Source organism: Mirounga leonina, unplaced genomic scaffold, assembly GCF_011800145.1.
Source record: "Mirounga leonina isolate KUSES-001 unplaced genomic scaffold, KU_Mleo_1.0 Mir_101595, whole genome shotgun sequence".
NCBI classification, from domain to species: domain Eukaryota; kingdom Metazoa; phylum Chordata; class Mammalia; order Carnivora; family Phocidae; genus Mirounga; species Mirounga leonina.
Genome location: NW_023270158.1, coordinates 9470495 through 9492650, shown reverse-complemented (window position 1 = coordinate 9492650; position 22156 = coordinate 9470495). Strand labels below are relative to the sequence as shown.

The following is a 22156-nucleotide window of genomic DNA, read 5'->3' as shown; positions in this document are numbered from 1 at the left end:
AGCAGACTCCCTGCCGAGCAGGGAGCCTGCTTCTCCCTCTGACTCTCCTCCCTCTCATGCTCTCTGTCTCTCATTCTCTCTCTCTCAAATAAATAAATAAAATCTTAAAAAAAAAAAAAAAAAAGAGAGCATCCTGAAGGCTTGTTTATGTATTTCCTTTTCCTTTAATATGCATATTAGCAAGACAAGCAGATTGTTAAATAATTGGGCTTTCTATCAGTTAGCTACACATTAAGATGACGGAGGACTATTAATATACAAGTCTTGATACCAGGCGAACAACTCCTTTTCTTGTTTTTCCAATTCCTCATCTGGCATGAGCTCATCAACTTTCACGATGTCAAAAGGTGGGGTAGAGAAGATGATTGTCTGCCGCTGCTTTGTACCTCGTGTGTCCGTTTGTGGTTCCTAGGTAGAAGTATAAACAAAAGAGGAAAGGATTTTACATTTGGTTTTTACTACTTTCTGTTTTTATACTGGCTGTTTATACTTAGCCTTGTCTCCAAACATTTACAGCAGATTTTTAAAAAATGACAAAGCAATATGTGAATACATGTTAGTTGCAAATATCCTACCATGTCGGAATGTACTGAGGCCGACTTCACATACAGTTTTTAATAAGCTTGGATAGAAATGACTTATTTTGAGAAAAGCACCATTTGAGATGTGCTGAATCAACAGTGTCAACATACAGAGACTACTGTTGTTGGCCCCCTCATATTAGATGAGCCAAAACAGCCGGTATTTATCAGGTCAGCCATACTGTTGAAGAATTTTTAAAACATATGTTACCAAGAGGAACACAGCTTTATACTATCCAAGTACATACCAAAGGTGTTTCAGCCTTGAACTTGTAGATTAGGAAATTCTACTTATATAAGTAGAATGACTTACAGTTTGAATAGTGTCCAAAACAATGAATTCAGTACAAGTTCAACTTACCATCCCCATGGAAGCAGTTTTTTCTTTAGCCATCTTATAGGCTTTTTTCATTTTTTCAACTTTCATTTGAGCTTGCTTGGATCGACGACCCAGATGTTTCATTTGATTCTGCTGTCGGTAGGGCCGATATAAAGGTTTGATAGCTGAAAAGGATGAAGGGCATCTAGAAAAGATTTGAATTACAGACAGGAAAAAAAATGCACCAAATAACATTTAAATGTAAAGCAAGTTGCAAATTTTATTAAAGCATCTTCCAGCAACTAGATCATAGGCCTCAGTATCTAGAGCCATATTGCATGCAAGTTTTTAGGCCAGAGTTATCATTTCTGCTTAAATTATATGGTGTAGTTCTTTATTTGTGCCATATGAAGGTGTAAAAATGATGATGTGGATCATGATGATGATGAAAATTATAAAACATGGTATCAATTTAAAATCAGTTTTCCTGGAAAATACCATGTAGTAGTCATTTGAATTATACACACACACACACACACACACACCATATACTAACACAAAAAGGTGTTAAATTTCATAATGGCTGAGAAAACAAGCTGTTCTTATCAGTGTTGGGATCAGATACAGATGGTGTCGTGCCCATAGCCCCCTAGGCCTCACCACTGCAAAGCACAAAGGCCCAACTTCCAACCGCCAGCATCAGCCTCGCTCAGCATAACAGCTTTCTTGTGAAAACAAGGGCCCATGTGCGGGGAAAGTGCCTGAGAATTAATACTTCCCCTCCTAAACAGTCCTTAGCCAGTGCCTGATGTACATCGGCGTATAAATATCCCAACTCCCTTGCCCCCGCAGGATAACTTGAGTTGCACGTTCTGCGATGGCTTGGACATTCCCAGAAGGGATTAAGCTCCACTTACCCGCAGAAGTAACTTGTTTGCTAACACACGCTGTTTTGGCTGCCTGCCCCTCCTTGTTTCCCTTTCATCAGTGGTTCTGGGAATCACCTCCCAAATAGACTACTCATATCCAAATATTTGATCTCCTGGGAGATCCCAAACTAACACTGCATTCAAAGAAACCTGTAAGAAAGTACTTTTCCCTCTTTAATTGATTTAGGATTTGGCTACTTCATTTGGCTCTTCAGATGACTCATTCTTAGATAATCACTAGCAAGAGTCCAAACAGCAGGGAACCTAGGGTTATATATGGTGGCAGGGAAAATTATATCATTTATTTGACCTTGGTGGTAATAGGGTTAAGTTCTATATTCAGTGCTTATATAGATGAGTTAGAGAAAATCTATTTCATGATGACAGACGACACCCTACACCAGGCCATCTGTCTGGCAAATGTATAGCCTTGATCATAAAATATATGGGCTAAATTATATTATTGGGTCAGTACCACTCATCTCTAGCCCTGGAAAAAACCCAGTGTGTTTGCCTGACAGTGGATGACCAGTGTCTTCATGTACTAAAGGAGTATTTTTTCATTTCAAATATGACTCTGTGGAAATAGACTACCAATAGATCCTCTTCAATCTGATTATCTCTTTCTTTTTTCTTAAGAAAGAAAGCTTCATTTGTAAATAAGATGGGCTAGGTGAGACTTGTAATGGAAAGAAAAAAGGAGTATAATTGGAGCAGTCATATTCTGTCCGTATTGTTTCAGATCATAATACAGTCTATTTTGCTACAACATGAGTTTCTATAATGTGAATTGGCTCACATGCTATTGCTAAAGAAGGGAACAATGTCACTGTAATTTATATGCAATTTGTCCTCAGCAAGGGGAGCCGGAATCACAAGAGTAGAATTATAACCTTCAGCAGAAAAGGAAAAGGTCCTCAGTTGTGTGCAGCACAGGCAATGGGAGCCCTTTTGGCTGTATTTATGAAAACAAGAATTAGCACCTGCATCTAGGTCTCTCTCTCCAGAGGCACCCCCCACCCCCCAGTCCACCCTGACTGCCATCCCCCATGCTCCCTGCCTTGGGAGGGGGGGTTGGTTATTGGCAGGTTGCACTGCTTCTCATGTCCACTTAAAAGGCAACCACACTAGCCCAGGGCTCTACTTCCATCTGCATTATCTCCGTACCCACTGCCTGCTCTAATTAAAGAGAGGCCAGCGTTTCTGCTCTCTTGTTGTGCATTTTTTATATTTGCTGTGGTGGCCTCCAGCCGTCCTGAGCTGCCTGTCTGGTGGTACGAGTTATCTCCCCAGGTTCCAGTTGTCCTTTTTGTTAGTGCTCTGTTTACAAAGATGCCTACATTTTGAGCAATCTGCCTCAACCCTATTTTCCCCATATGCCCTATTATTATCTTTCATGAGCTATTTGGCAGAATGTGAACATTTTCAGAAATGCCCCTAGTATTGTGACCCCATTAAAATATCACTTTTACCTAACTTCAGAAACAATCTGTAGCTGGTGTTGACGCATCTCTTCTGTTTGTGGTCTCCGTGATAGATACTTCATTTCTTTTTGTAGACGGTTTGAGATTATTCCAGACTCTGCATAATCAACTATGTCATATATTATCATTGTCCTGGGGATGTTTTTGAGGTTTAATTTTCGCCAGTAGTTATTTCTGCCACCAGAAGATGCAGGGGTCTCATCCAGGAGACTGGAATACTATATGGAAAAAACAAGTAAGAATGATCAGTTGTGGGTACTCCAGAATGTTTTTAGACACATTTCCCAAGGTTCAAATATCCATTGTCACTTCATCCAAAAAGCATTTCTTGATCCCATCTCTGAACTTTATCAGCTACTTTGTTCTATGGCTTATTCCTGACTACTTGATGTTTTAGCTGTCTGTGTACTTAGCTCCCCCCCGAGAAGGCATGATCCTCATTACGCAGTATCACTCTCATAGTACCACACTCGCTAAATCTTTATTTAATGATAAACATTTTATTTTATTTAATGAATAAACATTTTAATGCCAAATACATGATCTGCATACCTGGTAGTGCTTGTTCATAACATGCTTGGGTTGAGAGGACATTTGCACAAACCTTTTTATAAGAATAATGAGTTCTCGGGGCACCTGGGTGGCTCAGTCGTTAAGCGTCTGCCTTCAGCTCGGGTCACGATCCCAGGGTCCTGGGATCGAGCCTCGCGTCGGGCTCCCTGCTCTGCGGGGAGCCTGCTTCTCCCTCTCCCACTCCCCCTGCCTGTGTTCCTGCTCTCACTATCTCTTTCTCTGTCAAATAAATAAATAGAATCTTTAAAAAAAAAAAAAAAGAATAATGAGTTCACCTCTGGTACTAAGTGGCGAATTTCACGATTTGCATTTGGAGCTTTGTAGAAATCCCACTTGTATTTATTTATTTTTTTAATTTAAAATATCAAATTAGGAATGTTAAAGTGCAAATATATATAATTGATGCAACCTTATAAAATGTTCACTTAAGACATAGGAATAGGGCCGGAGGATCTACAATGCTTATCAGCTAGGCATTTAGGGTATATCGCACGCACACACATATACAAGGAGTCTTTCTTTTGTATCATTTAGGCATGCACAAATTTTACTTACTACCATTTGATTGAATAAGCCCAGTCCAACAGCTTGTCTCAAATTTCAGTTTCCCCAGTATAACTTAACTGCATAAAGTACAAACTTTGCTGACAGCTCTCCAGTCCATAGATCACTACCGAAATAACAGATGTGTGTGGTGATGAGTGACAAATCATGTCCCTTCCTCCAAAGTGTCAGCAATTGGTCATCACTGAGGATCTGTTATTTAGTTGTATCACCTCTTTGTCTCCCAGTGATAAACCCCTGTGCCATTTTACCAAAAAAATAAATAAATAAATAAAAGATAATCAAAAGAATCGGCCAAAAGAGAAACCAAAATGAAATGAAATTCAAATCAAAGGTAAATGGGAGTTCTAGAAGAAATAGGTGACGAGGGGCTATTGACACTGCCATCATTCAAGAGACAAATGAAGGTGAACTTGGCAGCATAAATGAGGAAAGTGGTTGTGACGAAAAGGATGAAGCTGTCCCAGAGGAAGTGACATTGACAAAAAGACTCTTCACATTACAGGAACTTTGAGAGATTTCACATTTAATGTGTAAAGGATAAAATGTTGGTAGGTAATCCGAACTTAGGAGTGTGACAATTCACCAAGGCATGGAAAAGATGCTCACTATGTACTGTAAGCTATATGAGAAGAACAAGGAAGCAAGCACTGTTTAAACTACTCCTCATACACTGCTTTTTAAAGCTTTATTGAGATTCACATCCCATACAATTCACCCATATAAAGTATATAATTCAATGGTTTTTAGTACATTTACAGTTGATAAGTTTTTTTACAAAGAAATAAAACACTTTTCCTCCTCAATGTTTCCAATGTTTTAAATTATAGCATAATAAATGTTTTGTTTTTCGTTTTCCTACATATTTATAACAGACAATAAGAGAGTTTTTAATGTTTTGACAAGATTTTTCTGAAAGGCATGGAACAATCATGATTTTTCACATTGATTATTAAGTTTGCTTTGCATGGTTTCAGGTCATTTTTTAAAAGATTTTATTTTTAAAAAATCTCTACACCCAATGTGGGGCTTGAACCCACAACCCTGAGATCAAGAGTTGCACGCTCCACCGACCGAGTCAGCCAGGCGCCCCTGAACGGTCATTTTATGGCCCTGCACTACCGCACAAAGTGAGGACTGCCTGTATATTTTACCTGCTGAGAGTGGAGTAGTAAAATGAGTAAACATCTCAGAACTGTCAATGACCTGCTCTGCACTTAGATATGTGACTTTGGGCAAGTTTTTAAAAATCTTTTTTAAATTTTTTATTGTTATGTTAATCACCATACATTACATCATTAGTTTTTATTTATTTGACAGAGACATAGAGAGCACAGATAGGCAGAGCGGCAGGCAGAGGGAGAGGGAGAAGCAGGCTCTCTGCGGACCAGGGAGCCCAATGCGGGGCTCGATCCCAGGACCCTGGGATCATGACCTGAGCTGTAGGCAGACGCTTAACGACTGAGCCACCCAGGTGCCCCAAGTTTTTAAAAATCTTATTAAACTCCATTGTTCTCATCTGTTAAAGGGTCACATAATTTACACACTTGAAGATTAAAGGAGATAATATGCACAAAAAGAGCCAACAAGGGGCGCCTGGGTGGCTCAGTCAGTTAAGCGGTTAAGCTTCTGCCTTTGGCTCAGGTCCTGATCCCAGGGTCCTGGGGTGGAGCCCCGTGTCAGGCTCCCTGCTCAGTGGGGAGTCTGCTTCTCCCTCTGCCCCTCCACCTGCTTGTGCTCTGTTTCTCTGTCTCTCTCTTTCTCTCAAATAAAAATTTTTTTTTTTTTTTTAAAAAGAGCCAACAACAGTGCTGTTTCCATAAGGGGCTCAATAAAAGTCAGCAATCATCTGGGGCGCCTGGGTGGCTCAGTCGTTAAGCATCTGCCCTCGGCTCAGGTCATGATCCCAGGGTCCTGGGATTGAGCCCCGCATCTGGCTCCCTGCTTCTCCCTCTCCCACTCCCCCTGCTTGTTCCCTCTCTCGCTGTGTCTCTCTCTGTCAAATAAATAAATCTTTAAAAAAAAAAAAAGTCAGCAATCATCAAGTTTCTTTCTCCCAACATGTCTATCTGGGACTTCTTCCTATGACACCAATTCTTGGCATAGTCACACTCTGTGCAAGTATGTGATCCATGTCCTTAGCAAAGATAGTTGGCATCCCCAAGCGCTACTTATTTCCTGGTTCAATCCCCTCATTTTCCAGGTTAAGACTCTAAAGGAAATAAAGCATAATTGGGAGTCTCTAAGGCACTGCATTAATTTCATGTGTCACAATGAAGCAACTGAGTGAATAGTTAAGGCCATATATTATTATTATTATGAGCCAGAATTTTGGGATCTCTTGCATCTTTAGAACTTGTAAAATGGTGGTAATAATAGTACCTACCTCTTAGGGTTGTGATGAGAAGAAAAGGAATTGGCACTACTGAGCATTTGCTATTATTATTAATCAGGTATCTAGTTTAAGTTTCCTGACTTAGTACTGCTGTCCAGCCTGTTATGCAAACCAGGAACCTAGGAGCCATGCTGGACACCTCTCCTTAGCTGGCCCCCGTCTGTCACCAGGGCCCACTGCTTTTACTCTCTACTTACCTCTCGTGTCTCCAGCCTCACAGCCCTCCACCAAGACACCACCATTTCTCCTGGGATACAGCAGGCACATCCAAACTAGGAGAAGGCTCTTGCTATCCTCTAATCCATTCCCTACACTGCAGCCAGACAGATCTCTCCACTCATTAGGTTAGATCACCTCATTTCTTAACCCATTAAGAAGCATCAGCTTCTACTTGCACACAGGATCAAGAAAAAGAAAAACACCTTGCTGTGGTCAAAAGGCCTGCCTGATGCTCTCTTCCCAGCCCTCCAGGCTGCCTACATACAAAACCCTCTGCTCCCTCTTCTCTACCCCACAGACCTGCTTTCGGGCCCTGCAGTTCCTCCTGCCACAGAGCCTCTGCCTGGGGCGCAACACCTGCTCAGCCCCGGACTGACGCTGTGACACATTGTTGATTGCCTGCCCATCAACCATTTCCCACTTCTCCCTTGCCTCCAGAGCCCGGATTTTTTTTTTTTTTCAAGTATGGAACAGCAATATGTTCCAGGAAGGAGGGCCCCAGCACATGAACCATGATTGTTCTAAGTCAATCATGGAAAATGATCCCATTTCCCTTTATCAGTGATTAGGTTAGGGGGAGTATGTGATCCAGTTCTGACCAATGGGATCTGAGGGGAAGTCTGTTGGGGGCTTCTGGCAAAGAATTTTCTTTTTTCTTTTTCTTTTTTTAAGGTAGGCTCCACACCCAGCGTGGAGCCCAACCCAGGGCTTGAATTCACAACCCTGAGATCAAGACGTGAGCTGAGATCAAGAGTTGGATGCTTAATCAACTGAGCCACCCAAGTACCCCCAAAGATTTTTCTTCTTGCGATAAAAAGGAAAATGATGCTTCAGAGTCCCCTTGTTCCTGCCTTTGAGGGAAGTTAAGAATGTGATAGTCATCTTGTCACCATGTGAAGCACGGTAGAGAAGCTGACCCAGAACCCTGATGTCCTTGAGCTGCTGCATTAGCTAGCCCAGGACCCACCTATCTGTGGACTTCTGACATGGGACAATAAATGTCCTTTGTTGTTTAAGCCTCTTGTGGTTGGGAGTCTGTCACTTGTAGCACAAAGCATCCAAATAATAATCCAAATATTAACAGAACCCTTCCTTACTAGGTCAAATCTCCATCATACACTCTTTCAAAACCATGTACTTGATTTCACATAATATAAAATTCACCATTTTAACCATTTTAAAAGTAGCACTACTAATTCCAAAACATTTCTATTGCCCCCAAAAGAAAGGCCACATTCATTAGCTATCACTCCCCAGATGCAAAAAGCCAAATATTATATAATTCCATTAATACAAGCTACCCAGAATAGGTAAATTCAAGGAGACAGAAAACAGATTAGTGGTTGATAGGGGCTGGAGTGATGGGGAGGAATGGGGAGTGACAGCTTAATAGATGTGAGGTTTCCTTTTGGGGCAACAAAAAGGTTCTGGAACTAGATAGTGGCGGTGTTTGCACAACATTGTGAATGTACTTAATGTCACTGAATTGTACCATTTAAAATGGTAAATTTTATATTGTGTGTATTTTTCTATAGTGAAAAAAATGAATGAAACTTTCTTCTTGGAGGACAAGGTCAGGAGGCTTTTTAAAAGATTATTCTTTTTAAAGATTTTATTTATTTGAGAGAGAGAAAGAGAGCGAGCGAGCATGAGGGGGGTGGGGCAGAGGGAGAGGGAGAAGCGGGCTCCCTGCTAAACAGGGAGCCGGACAAGGGGCTTGATCCCAGGACCTCGAGATCATGACCTGAGCCGAAGGCAGACGCTTAACCGACTGAGCCACCCAGATGCCCCCAGAAGATTTTTTTAAATTGTTGTTTCTTTCTTTTTTTTTTTTTTTTTAAAGATTTTATTTATTTATTTAACTGACAGAGAGAGAGAGACAGTTAGAGAAAGAACACAAGCCCGGGGAGTGGGAGAGGGAGAAGCAGGCTTCCCGCCAAGCAGGGAGCCCGATGCGGGGCTCGATCCCAGGACCCTGGGATCATGACCTGAGCCAAAGGCAGATGCTTAACCAACTGAGCCACCCAGGCGCCCCTAAATTGTTGTTTCTAATATCTAAATCTCAATTCCTTACTTGCATGTAATCTTTCAGGGTGACAATATCTATTTCATCAGTTATTTTGAATTTCTGGAAAAGATGTTCATCTTCCATAACTTGATGGTAAAACTTCTTTTCCCCCATCATTTTGCGAGCATCAGCCACTCCCTATAAAGAGAATAGAAAACAGACCTTTAAAACAGTAGTATAATAGCAACAATTATCAGTGCATATTTTACATATTTCTTCTGACAAATACATCAAATATTGTTCCTTTCTCCTAGCAGCTTGCTATTCAATAAAAAGACCGTATTTACAAAGAAAAGATTGTATAGGAGTTTTTAAACCATTTAAAATTTGTTTCCATAACCATATATACATAGTTTTAAAATGTAGCTGGAGGAGTAGCTGACTCTACAACCCTCAGAGAACCACAGTGTTTTAAAAATCTGGTTATTTCCCCCTTAAAAAACATTCTTTTCCCTTAACAAAACAAATCTCTAGCGTCATTCGTGTTGTCAAGGCAGAGAAAGCTTCCTTGGTTATTAAATAGGTTGCCTTAGGAACTGCAGGGAAAGGTGTTCCTAAGGCCAGCTCTCTTTTATGTGTTAGTTAATACCTCACCCCCAAATGGAAACATGTACATTTCAGATTGCCTCCCTCTCCTTCAGACCTCATTCTCTGTGGCCAGAGTAGCAAAGCATTTTTTTTTTCTCTCTGAAATGTTGGCATTTTGTACTCAAAGACAGCCCCTGATAGGGCAGAGGTAGACGAATGCTAGAAAATACGGAGGCCCAAATCTCATCTGGCCCTGTTTGTACCATACCCTTTCACATAATGCCCATCCTTTGCTAAGAGCTATACATAGACTGTGAGTAGAGACTTAAGTACTCCCCACCCTCGTTCCCACCCCCCATAAGTATGTGCTGACTCTTCTAACACATATTTATATTACATATCTGTGCTTCTGGCCACAAAGTATATGCTTATAAGAAGGGAGACTGGCTTAGATGAAAATTCAAATACCTTTGGGTTCCAGATCAGTTTCTCTTCCCCTTTGTATCTCAGAAGGTGTATTTGTGAAAGCATGGGAACTCCAGGTTATAATGCTGATATGAGGCCATTTGAGACGAGATCGAAATTTGGAATGTGTTCTTTTTACTTAACACACAATACAAGAATGAGCCTGAATGTATTTTCCATTTCATTTTTACTTTTGTTATTGAGACTATTCCTTTTTTATTTATTTTTCAAATTCCAAAGCTTTGAACATGGACACACATGGAAAATGGAAGAATACTCAAATGGTTGTAGTTCTATTCCTAATGCACTAAACTGAAGGGACAAACTGTTTATGTGATGAACCTTCCTTTAGGCAGATCATCTTTGTTTTCCATTTCATTAGTTTCTTCACACAGCACGCATCTTAAAGAGAAGGCAGTGTTGGCACGTGTCTCCATTATGCTTTCTTGCAATTAATTTCCTGTGGGCTCTCATTAACCATTCTCACAGTAACACTAAAGGTAAAAGCAAATAAACTGTACAGAGAACACGTCTGAAAACTGTACAATTTCTGCTTTGAGAATTTCTTTAGCTGTAACTGTATTTTACTTTAGCTCAAGTTACTCCGTAAGGGTATTTCTTGTCAGTCCCTCCCCACTCTACTCCCCTCAGCCACCACCCACAACCTCTCCAAGCCCCAGTTTCCTTATTTGTACAGTGCCTCAGCTGTAGGGCTCAGCTGTGTCAGGCCCATCCCGGTATCCAGCCAAAAAAACCCTGTGCCTGGCCGCGTGGGGCAGGCTCGCTGCCCACTTGCGACAGGGGCTTGAAAAAAGTTTGCCCTCCAACGGCCAGGATGTTCTTTCTCCGGCATCTGCTGGAGATGGCCAGCTTCAGGAAAGTGCTTCTGGGTCGGAAGGGATGGTTAAGAAGGGCCCAGCCCCAGGTGAAAGGGAAGGGCGGAAACTGGGCACGGAGCCCAGGATAGCCGCCAATCAGACTAGGATTCAAGAGGCAGGTTCCAGGGCGCCTGGGTGGCTCAGTCGTTAAGCGTCTGCCTTAGGCTCAGGTCATGATCCCGGGGTCCTGGAATCGAGTCCCACATCGGGCTCCCTGCTCGGCAGGAAGCCTGCTTCTCCCTCTCCCACTCCCCCTGCTTGTGTTCCTTCTCTCGCTTTGTCTCTCCCTGTCAAATAAATAAATAAAATCTTTAAAAAAAAAAAAAAAAAAAAAAAAAGAGGCAGGTTCCATTCTTAGTGGGTGACTCAAAAGGTCAAAGGGGGCATCTCTAAATCTGACACCTCCCCTGATACCTAGCATCACTGTGGCCCAGAAGCCCCCACAGGCCTGCAGCTCCGTGCTGGCCTAGATCCACACCTGCGCTCGTGAAGTTACTCTACTATCTCAAGTCACTTCCCCGCCCGGCTGGAAATTCTCACTTGCGAAGGTAGCAATAACTAATATCCCTGCACAGGCAGCGAGTTTCCTGGTTTGGAGCAGTTCAGTTATATGCGGGCTCCAAGTTCATGAAAGCAGCTGGGGTTGTTTCAACCGTGAAGTGGGCACAGGGCGGCGGGCAGAAGCCGCAGTTCTGGCCCTGACAGGCCTCTCCGAGTTCCAGCTTCCTCACAGGCAAAAATGGGAGTAACATGTACCTCACTGGAGTTATCAGGGGGCCGTATAAGAGAACATATTGAGCAGGCTTCCTGACTCAAGAGTGGTTAAGAGCACGGACTCTGGAATCAGGATCACTGGGTTTTGATATCGGTTCCTTCCCTTTCTAGCTGTGAGACCTTAAGCAAGTGACTCAGTCTTTTCAAATGGACGACAGCCACAGAATCTACATTCTAGAGTTTATGAGAATTAAATGATAATGCACACAAAATGTTTAACACAGTACTTGACAGTGCTCAGTAAGGGCAGCTATTATTAATAATAATGTTTTTCCTTTTTACATAAATGCCCAATCCTCAAAAAGAACAGGGATCTTCAATTTAAACGAATGGTTGCTGGACATTAATGTTTCAGAACTGTCGATTACCCGGAGGCATTCCAGGCCACGGTGTGTGTTGGTGGGGGGCACCTTTATGACAGTGCTTGTCAAACTATATTGTGCCTAGGATCGTCTGGGGGTCTTGTTAAAACACAGGTGCTAATTCAGTGGGTCTGGGGTGGGGGCTGATAGTCCACATTTCTAATAAGTTCCAGGGGATGCCAGTGCTGTGGGTCTGTAGACCACACTGAGTAGCAAGGCTTTAGAATATTCTAAATATAGCTGGAGGATGAACTATAGTGACAACCCTCTGTAAATAAGCATTGTTCTGAAAATAGATCATCGAAGTAGGTAACTGAAATGAGATCTCTTTTTTGTACACATGGCTATCCAATTGTTCTAGCACCATTTGAACTGACCTGGTACATTTGATGAAAATCAACTGATCACCTATGAGTGCGTATATTTCTGAATTCCCTATTCTATCTCATTGATTTACATGTCTATCTTTAAGCCATCACAACACTGTCAGGATCACTGCAGCTTTTTAAGCCTGGAAGTCAGGTAATGGAAACCTTTGTTCTTCTTCTCTAAAGCGGTTTAGGCTATTCTATGTCCTTTCACTTGTTTTTACTGTGTGCGTGTGTGTGTGTGTAAATACATGAGAAATACTGTTGGGAAATGATAAGGAAATGAAACTAGAATTGGAAGTAAGAACCAGGGAAAAGGCAGAACAACAACAAAACTGTGTTCATCAGTGAACTTAAATTACACGTCTGAACTAAAACTGACTTATTTATTTCATACTAAGAATTAAGTGGGGGCTCCTGGCTGGCTCAGTCGGTAGACTGTGAGACTCTTGATCTTGGGGTTGTGGGTTTGAGCCCCACGATGGGCATAGAGATTACTTAAAAAAAATAAAATCTTAAAAAAAAAAAAGAGAAAGAAGTGAACTTAGAAAAGTTGGATCAATTTGCTCAACACACAATTTCTACATTCAAAGGACTGATGCAAACTTATAGTGAGAAAAATTCTCCTACAGGTTTTCTATCAACCGTGAATCCAAGTGTTACCAGTTTGTTATGAAGCTGAAAAAGGAATCCTAATCTGTTCTTTCATGTTCTCATCATTTAAATCCTCTCAGAATGTTTAGTGAAAAACTCAAACTAAACAGTGTTATCACATTTTTATAATAAGAACAAAAATTTTTAAAAAACATATTTGTGTGAGCATTTTTATGGGCAAAAAAAAAATGAAGGATACACAGTAAACTATTAACAGTGTTCACTCCAGATGAGTGAAAGTCACAGCACAGAGAAGAAAGGCATGAGGCACAGTTTCCTTTTTTAAAAATCTCTGTGCTATTTCTTTTTTTCCCAACAGTCACTTTGTAATTTAAATAAAAACTAAAGTTATTATACAGCATTTTAATGAGTTTTAATATACACACAGTCCTTTCCAGTCACAGCCTTTAAGTTTCTCATTTGCTCCGGCCTGCAGACAGTAGGGGCCACCAGGAGCTGACCCAGGAGAATTTCTGTTCCTGGAACAGTCTCATCAGGCAATCTCAGAAAAGCAACAATTGATGATATTTTATAGGAATGATAAGCTTATTCTGTACATAAATGTGGCATGAATTTATTCCTTGAGCGTAGGATAAATATCAACTTTTGCATGTGAAGTCATTCTATATAAATGAACAAATACTAATGTTTCCAGAACACCATATTCCATATGAAAACACAGAGTCCATTTGATATATTCTGAAACTGAATGAAATGTTCTCTGATGTTGCCTGAGAACATGGAGAAAAGCAGTCTCTTTTTCTTTTCTAATATTCTTCAGAGAATAAATGCTGTATATCCTGGATCTGATCAGAAACTCCCAGGCTGAGTGGTCTATCCTGAACACGTGCCATTACTGATGATTTTGGATGGGCCATACTTTTCATGTAAAATATCTCCAGAAGGCTATGGGAAAATAACCTTGGATGTATGATTTATAAAAGGCTAAGTATGAGAATGCACACATTTCCCCCCTCAATTATAGTCATGTTTAAGGGCCAAAGGAGCAAAACCTACACTGTAGTAGCATGCAGAGCCTTGCTATTAAAAGTGGGGTCCATGGACCAGCAGTAGTGTTAGCACCCCAGAACCGGTGAGAAATGCAGAATCTCAGGTCTCTTCCCAGATCTAATGAACCAGAAAATTTTAACAAGATTCTCAGGTGATTCCTATGCTGTAGACACAATTATGGTAAATATATATGAAACTTAAAAGTATGAGAAATCATATAAAGAAGGATAAATGTTTTAAAAGTTCATTTTCAATCCATAGTCCAGCACACTTTTTTTCTAAATATGCTACCAGAATCAAAGAAACCATGATAAAATGTCATTAAGATAAAATTGCATCAAATGTTCTGCATAATTTAAAAGCCCTGACCAATGGGCCACTTTAGTCCATTATTAATAAACCAAAATTTAATTTTTTTTCTTTTAATTTAAATTCAATTAGCCAACATATAGAACATCATTAGTTTCAGATGTAGAGTTCAGTGATTCATCAGTTGCATATAACACCCATGCTCATCTCATCACGTGCCCTCCTTAACGCCCGTCACCCAGTTACCCCATCCCCCCACCTACCTCCCCTCCACCGACCCTCAGTTTCTTTCCCATAGTTAAGAGTCTCTCATGAACAAACCAAAATTAAATAGAAAGAAAAGTGATGAGTATTTTTAAGGGCCTCTAAAAGTAATTCATTCCAAATATTTTTTTTTGCTAATAAACAGAGACACCCTGAAACATGATGATTAAAAAAATACTACCTGGCTGCTGGGCCGTTTAATGGCGAAAACAGTTTGTCCACTTTGAATGCAATTCAGATACTACATAGATGTTAAGAAGCGAAAGTAACATAAAATGGGGGCACCTGAGTGGCTCAGTCGGTTAAGCATCTGCCTCTGGCTCAGGTTGTGATCCCGGGGTCCTGGGATGGAGCCCCGCATTGGGCTCCCTGCTCAGTGGGGAGCCTGCTTCTCCCTCTCCTTCCCGCTCATGCTCTCTGTCGCTATCTCTGTCTCTCTCTCTCAAATAAATAAATAAAAATCTTTAAAAAATAAAGCAACATAAAATATACATCATGAAACATCACCTCATTTGATGGCTTAAATAATTTTTTTCCGCTGAAATACTTGTTACCATGGCCTTCAGTATGAAGAAAAATTTTAAATACGATGAAAGGTGGAAATGTTTCACCACTAAATCTGAAATAAAGACCAAAAATTAGTGATTTGGCATCAGGCTTGGGGCTTAGTTACTTCTCCTCCTATACTTAAGATAGTTCCCATAGTTTCCTGCATGCAGGGTAAAGGCTCTGCCAGAGCACGGGAAGAATGGGCAATGATATGGATTCCAGAGATGAAAGAGCCCCAGTGGAGTGTGTGCACTCACAATTATTCTCATTCACGTGTCACACTGGACACATCATGGGAGATAAGCCACTCTCAAGGCAACTTTTGGCCCAAGAGTCATGCCTCAGTTTCCTCACATAATAAATGCAAATAAGAGGGCGCCTGGGTGGCTCAGTTGGTTAAGTGACTGCCTTTGGCTCAGGTCATGATCCTGGAGTCCCGGGATCGAGTCCCGCATCGGGCTCCCTGCTCAGCGGGGAGTCTGCTTCTCCCTTTGACCTTCCCCCCTCTCATGCTCTCTCTGTCTCATTCTCTCTCTCAAATAAATAAATAAAATCTTAAAAAAAAAAAAAAGAAAAAAGAAATGTAAATAAGAATAACACATTTACTCTGTAATTATACCCTGAAAACGTATGAGGACTTGAGAAAATAAATTTCTAAGGTTTCTTCATTTTAACAGGTGCTTCTTGAAATAAATTAGCATAGAAATATTACCTGAATCTAACTTTACACTTCATGCTAGGATCTTTCAGGAGCTCAGCCTCTAAGGGGCTCACTTTCTTCAGTATTTCATGTGTCACACAACATTCCTGAAATAGATGATGATGCTATAAATGGAAAATGGTACCCAGCCCAGATGTCATTTACTGAGAATAACAGAGGTGGCATGGTAAAGTGAACAGTATAACAGGCTTGGAGTTCTGAAGACCTGGGTTCTAGTCTTGGCTCTTCCATTTATCAACTGTGTAACCCTGAGTCAGTTACTTCCAAGTTGGAGTAGGTGTCCCTCCTTGACCACTGTTCTTTCCCTATGACAACACTTTTCACCATGTATTATAATTAACTATGAACTAATCTGTGTCTTCTACTAGACTGTAAGCTGCATGAAGGTACTGATCATGTCTTTCTTCTTTACCAGGTATGCCTAGCATCTAGTACAGTCCTTGGAACACAGCAGGTGTTCCAAATACTTGCTGAGCAAGTATTTGATGTTGAATGAATCATCACTGTAAAATGAGGAAGATAATAGTAATGTTACTAGCTTTCAAGTACCTTTTATATACCACACACTCTGTTACATGCCTTATAGACATAACCTCATTTAATCCTTGCAACTCAGCAATATTATTCAAATATTATCATTCTCATCCTTCCAATGAGCAGGCTGAGACTCTGGGAGTGTCTGTAACTTATTCAAAGGCATACAGGTAGTAAGTGGACAAGCCAGGATGCAAACATAGGTCTCTTTGACTCTAAAGCCCCACGACATGACCCTGCCAACCTTTATGCCTATGACAATCACATAAAAATGTACACCAAAGGGCTTTTAAAATGACAAATCATTATTAATGTCAGGTAGGAACTTGAAGTGTTAGGATAACAGATTTTTAAAAAAGAATTAATTTTCCTTCTTTCTGTTATTATAAGCATCTAAAGTTATAACAAAACCAGTATTATGATAATTAAATGCAAGTTCTGTATGTGAAGACAATGGGTTATGGACCTGAAATGTCACCTGTTTACCTGAGTGGGTTTTCTCTGAGGTATTCTGCTTTTACTGGCATCAGAAATGGGTCTGTGGGTCAGATGGCGAAGAAGTGTACATACTGCTCAGACTTCATGATTTTTTTCAGAGCTGCTAAAATTACCTTAATGTGGCTATTACTAATTATAAACTATTATAATCATAGGTGATTTTATTAGAATACTTGGTATTATATGAAGGAAAGCTTTCTATACTCTGCTAGCATTGCCAGAGTTGTTTTTTTGGCGGGGGGGGGGGGGGAAGTGGGGGGATGTGCACCTTAGGGTTTTTTTTTCTTTTACTTAAATAGGACCATATTATTCATACTGTTCTATACTTGCCTTTTTCATTAATGAGATATCTTAGCTATCTTTGTATTGTAGAATCACATACAAGGCTGCAAGGTTTAACACCATGAAAGCGCCAACACTTATTTAACCAGCATCCCACTGTTGGACATTATATGGTTTATTTCTTTGCTATTACAAACAATACTGCAATGAAGTTGTACATATATTGTATAACGGATTCCCAGAAGTGAAATCTTTGGGTGAAGGTAAGGGCACTTTTAATTCAGAGATTTTTCTTGTTGGACGATCAGTGTCCCACATCTTCAAATAAGAAATTGAATTTTTTAAAAACATCATTTTGGTTTCAGAAAAAAGAAATAACAGTCACCTACATTATTTACAAATAAATCCAGAAATATTCATTTAGGGCTAACCAAAGAAGCAATCCCAGAACCCCATGCACTATTATTAGATTCAAATAGAAGAGATAAAAAAGGTTTTGTATTTTATCTTCACTTAACAGACCTTTTAGCTTATAAGTAATTAGATCTGTCAGAGAAAACAAAAAGCAAAATACATACCGCTGCACAAACTGTGTGCTTTAGGAGTTGAAATATTGTTTTGTCCATATGAGATAACCAAGCTCTCTGGATCCTTTGAGCTGAAATACCTTCACTAGCTCTGAGAAGAAAAACAAGAGGTTAACATTAATGAAGTAGTTTTCATTTTCCTAAAATCTTGGAGAGCTCTGAATTTATGCTTCTTCCCCCTGCACCCTCCCGTCCCCTACCCTAAGACTGACCTAATGAAGAACATTTGGATGTGGTAATTGGAACTGGTCATTTGCAGAATCCAGTCAGAATGAGGATACAAGATATTTGAGAATATTTCCCTTGGGATTAAAAAAGTCCTGGCTAAAACTTTATCAGCAAAAGGCATATATAACTAAAAATGTAAGAAGAGACAAATTTGCTTTCTAAAAACATCCATGACCTAAAATGATTCCATTATAGTTAGTTCTTAAGAACACTGTCCAACTAGTCCAAGTGCTATGAAAATAGAATGTAGAATACTCAAAGTTACAGTAGGTCCAATTCTTTTCTGGGAACAGACAACCAGGCCCTAAAAAAAGAAACTCCTTTTTCTAATCTTCGCTTGAAACAGGCTCATCCCAGTCAGGTCAGAGAATTATCTTACTTTGGATCACATCTCAGCACTAGCAGATTGTAGGGATCACCCTCTCCAAATGCCCCCAATCCCATCCTTACCCCTCACAGGGCTACATGTAAAGAGAGGTAGATACTCCTGTATAATGTCACCCTTGGCTGGCAAAATGCAGACTATAAGATGTAGAGTAGAAAAGTCCTGACATATGGAAACAAAGCTTTAAATCATCGCTGATGCCATTTATTAGCCGTTTAACCTTATGCAAATCACTTACCTTCTCCCAGTTGCTGCTTCCTCACTTATAAAATGTAATAATAAGACTGCTTCACAGAGTTGTCAGAATCAAAGAAATGTGTGTTAACATGCTTTGCAAATTATGAAATACTGTAATTATAATAATTACTATTCAGTTCAAAAGTAATTTTAAAACACACAAAAAACCCTCTAATTTACAAAACAAGAAGTGTTTGATGTTAGCTGGGTAAACACGGTATGGAAACTGACCAGTAGTGGAAAATGATAAAGGGCGAAAGATGGCTACTTACTGTTGTACTGCCTTTCTCTTTCCAATATTTGACAGATGCATTTTGTAGTCTTTTCCTGAGCATGGATTATCTGATTTTGGAACACCAGTAACTGATGCCTTTGAAGAACCCTTCATATTCCTTACGATGAAGTGCTCTGAAAGTACACAGATTCAGCATTTGAGGTCATAATCTATATTCTTGCACTGTTTGGACAAGACTCAAGTGCCATATGAATGTTGGGCTAATTCCAGAACACGTTACAAAGGCAGGCATCATGGATCTGTTAATGTTGCTTACAGTTTACATGCTTTAGGTACTAAAAATATTCTGAGGGACATGGAAAAGACAAGTGGATCTATCCACAGCCTTCTAACTGGTCCGCCAGTCTTCAGTCTCTGTGTCCTCTTGGTCCTCCTCCACACCACAGCTCGAGTTAATTCTGTAGAGCAATAATCCAGCTTTCTGACTCCCCAGCTTAAAATCTTTAAGGGACACTTCATTTCCTCCACACTGAAGTCCAGACTTTTCTCAATCTACGGTCCACTCTTTCAAATATCAAAATACCAACTTTCACCAGCATTCCTCTCTAGACTCCGTGAGAACAAGAACTTCTCACCAAAATCAGCCAAAGTTTTTCAACTCTGTGCCATTGATCATGCCATTTCCTCTTCCTGGAGTGACTTCCCTACCGCCAGCAAACATCTATTCATCTTTCAAGACCCCAGCTATTTGATGCCTCTTCTCTGAAGTTTTCCACCCTCTCTTTTTCAACAACTGTTCACCCTGTCTCCAAGGTCCCATAATACCGTACATGCTTTTCTTTCACAGTACTTCTCATGTCATGATTTTTCTTGGCTGTCACCCCACCAAGCTCATTGAGGGCCAGAGGCATCTTGCTAACTATGGAATCCTCCATGCCCAGCGAGAGTGGAGAATTTTTACATGCTTGTCTAAGAGCTTTCTGTCCTGGTTTTATCATGGAACAGCAGTGAGACTTTGGGCAAGTTCCTTAACCTCTTGGTACCTCAGTTCTCTCCGTGGTAAAGTGAGAGGGTGTGTACTAACTGTACTGATTCCACCTTTGGTTTTCTATCCTTTGATGCATTACGCCGATTTGGATGCAGTTCACAAATTCTTAGTCACTGCTTAGTCTCTTCTACTAAAGCAGGGGCTCTTCATTTTCTTCTGGTGCCATGGACCCCTATGGACAGATTCCTAAGAATTACATTTTATAAATGCATAACATAAAACACATAGGACCACAAAGGACTCTATATTGAAATCACTGTCAAAATATTTTCAAAAACAAAATTATAGGAATCTGTCCTCTTTAGGCGTTAAATAAGATGAGCGCTCTAATAACTACTGCACTTGCGAGGTGGTAATGAGCAGAAATGGTATGTCCAGAAGTCTGCCATGACTGTAACACTGTATGAAAGTATCTGTGCTTTCTACTGGTGACTAAGTCCCAGGTATTGCTGATACCACTGTGCTTTGTTGCCTACACTATAAGTGAAAGAAATGTTAAAGTTCAGTTAGAGATGAGTGAAAATAAAGTTGTAATTTTTTTTCCCCATCTAAGTTCATATACCCCTTGAATTAAGAACTCCTGCCCTGGGGCACCTGGGTGGCTCAGTCAGGTTGAGCATCCAACTCTTGATTTCAGCTCAGGTCATGAGCTCATGGGTCATGGGATCAACGGGGAGTCGGCTTGAAAATTCTCTCATTCTGCCTCTCCCCCTGCTCTCTCTCTTTCAAATAAATAAATCTTTAAAAAAAATTTAAGAGCTCCTGCCCTAATTTATCACTATACTTCACTCTTTTATATACATGTGCCATTCCATTACAAATGCAGAGCCTTCAGTCTTCTCAATATTTGTCCTTGAGGATAGGGATAGGGATGGCTTGGAATATACAATTCTCTTGAGAAACAGAAAAGCAGCCCTTAACATGTGGGAGTTGGCCTGGCACTCACAGCTGGGATTTGGTACTATCCTGGCTTCCTAACATCACCCAAACCAGAGCAAAGCCTGGCTTCTTTGAATTCGCCCCCAAATTACCTAACCAAAGCCCAAATCTTTTTTTTTTTAAGTAGGCTGCATGCCCAGCATGGAGACCAACGGGGGTCTTGAACTCACGACCCTGAGATCAAGACCTGAGCTGAGATTAAGAGCCCGATGCTTAACTCACTGTGCCACCCCAGGAGCCCGAGCCCAAATCTTATAATAAATGTTTCTAGCACCCTCTCACTGAGATGCCCTGCTGTGCCAAGTTGTGTGTTTTCCTTGCAGCAGTGAGGCATAATAAACCCAACTTGTTCAACTATAGATGTGTTCCTAGTGGTCTGTGGCTGGAGGGCGCGATGCGGCCTCACACAAACCCCCAAAATCTTTTGGATGCCCGCCTGGATGAATTTACACTTTCTATGGGGGTGAGGACGTGTAATACAGATCGAAATATGAAGCATACCCCCATTATGAGACAGTATAACAATTATTTAGGCGAGATCACAGGCTTTAAAGACAGACTACCTCGGTTTGGATTCTGGGTTCCCACTTTTTCCGTGTGGCCTCGTACAAATTACTTCTCCGTGCCTCGGTTTCCTCATCTACTAGATTGGGAAGAATAATCGTACTCACCTACCTGGGTTGTTGGAAAGATTAGATGAATATGTGTACGGAGTTTAGATCAGAGCTGAGCACATAGTAAACACGGTGTTAGTGTTTTGTTAGTGTATTCCTGTTAATTAGATCATTACTCTCATTATTACCTTTTCTAGTAGTATTAAGGGACATTTGACTCCCAGAGATGGTCAGGGCCTTTCGAGACTAAAGGATATGGCAAATTAGATTACATTTAAAACCTCAAGAACTTCCAGCCCACGGAAAAAAAAAATCTGAAAACCTTTTGTGAGATAATTCCAGGCCCCAGGGGTCGGCAGCTTCCGGCTGTAAGACTTTCAAAGACGCCTGAGACCAGCTGAGCGCCCCCGCCCGGCAGCCTCGGCGCACAGTATTCCCAGCCCACGCCGCTGGGCGCCCAATCGCGGTAGCGAAGGCCGATTCCCAGCGCGGCTAGGAGCCTGGCGCCTCCCTCCTCTCGCCCCCGCGTGCCGCCCACACTGAGCTGGCGCTTT

At 40.8% G+C, this 22156-nt stretch overlaps 1 protein-coding gene across 3 annotated transcripts in view; it reads right to left on the bottom strand.

Annotated features, from left to right (window-relative positions):
- CUNHXorf58 (chromosome unknown CXorf58 homolog) overlaps positions 1-22077 on the bottom strand; it is a 23301-nt gene extending 1224 nt beyond the window's left edge. Inside the window, exons 1-9 of one of the 3 annotated variants that reach the window (XM_034997217.1) lie at positions 21791-22077; positions 19039-19174; positions 17908-18007; positions 16007-16101; positions 15253-15364; positions 9139-9270; positions 3302-3531; positions 943-1105; positions 272-408 (exon numbers count right to left, since the gene is read on the bottom strand). In XM_034997217.1, the coding sequence (XP_034853108.1) occupies positions 272-408; positions 943-1105; positions 3302-3531; positions 9139-9270; positions 15253-15364; positions 16007-16101; positions 17908-18007; positions 19039-19174; positions 21791-21815 (1130 nt within the window). In that variant the 5' untranslated portion in view covers positions 21816-22077. Of the gene's footprint in view, positions 1-124; positions 409-942; positions 1106-3301; positions 3532-9138; positions 9271-15252; positions 15365-16006; positions 16102-17907; positions 18008-19038; positions 19175-21790 lie in introns of those variants that run through there. The other 2 variants (XM_034997137.1, XM_034997296.1) reach the window with 2 other exon arrangements.
- Positions 22078-22156: the final 79 nt, after the last annotated feature.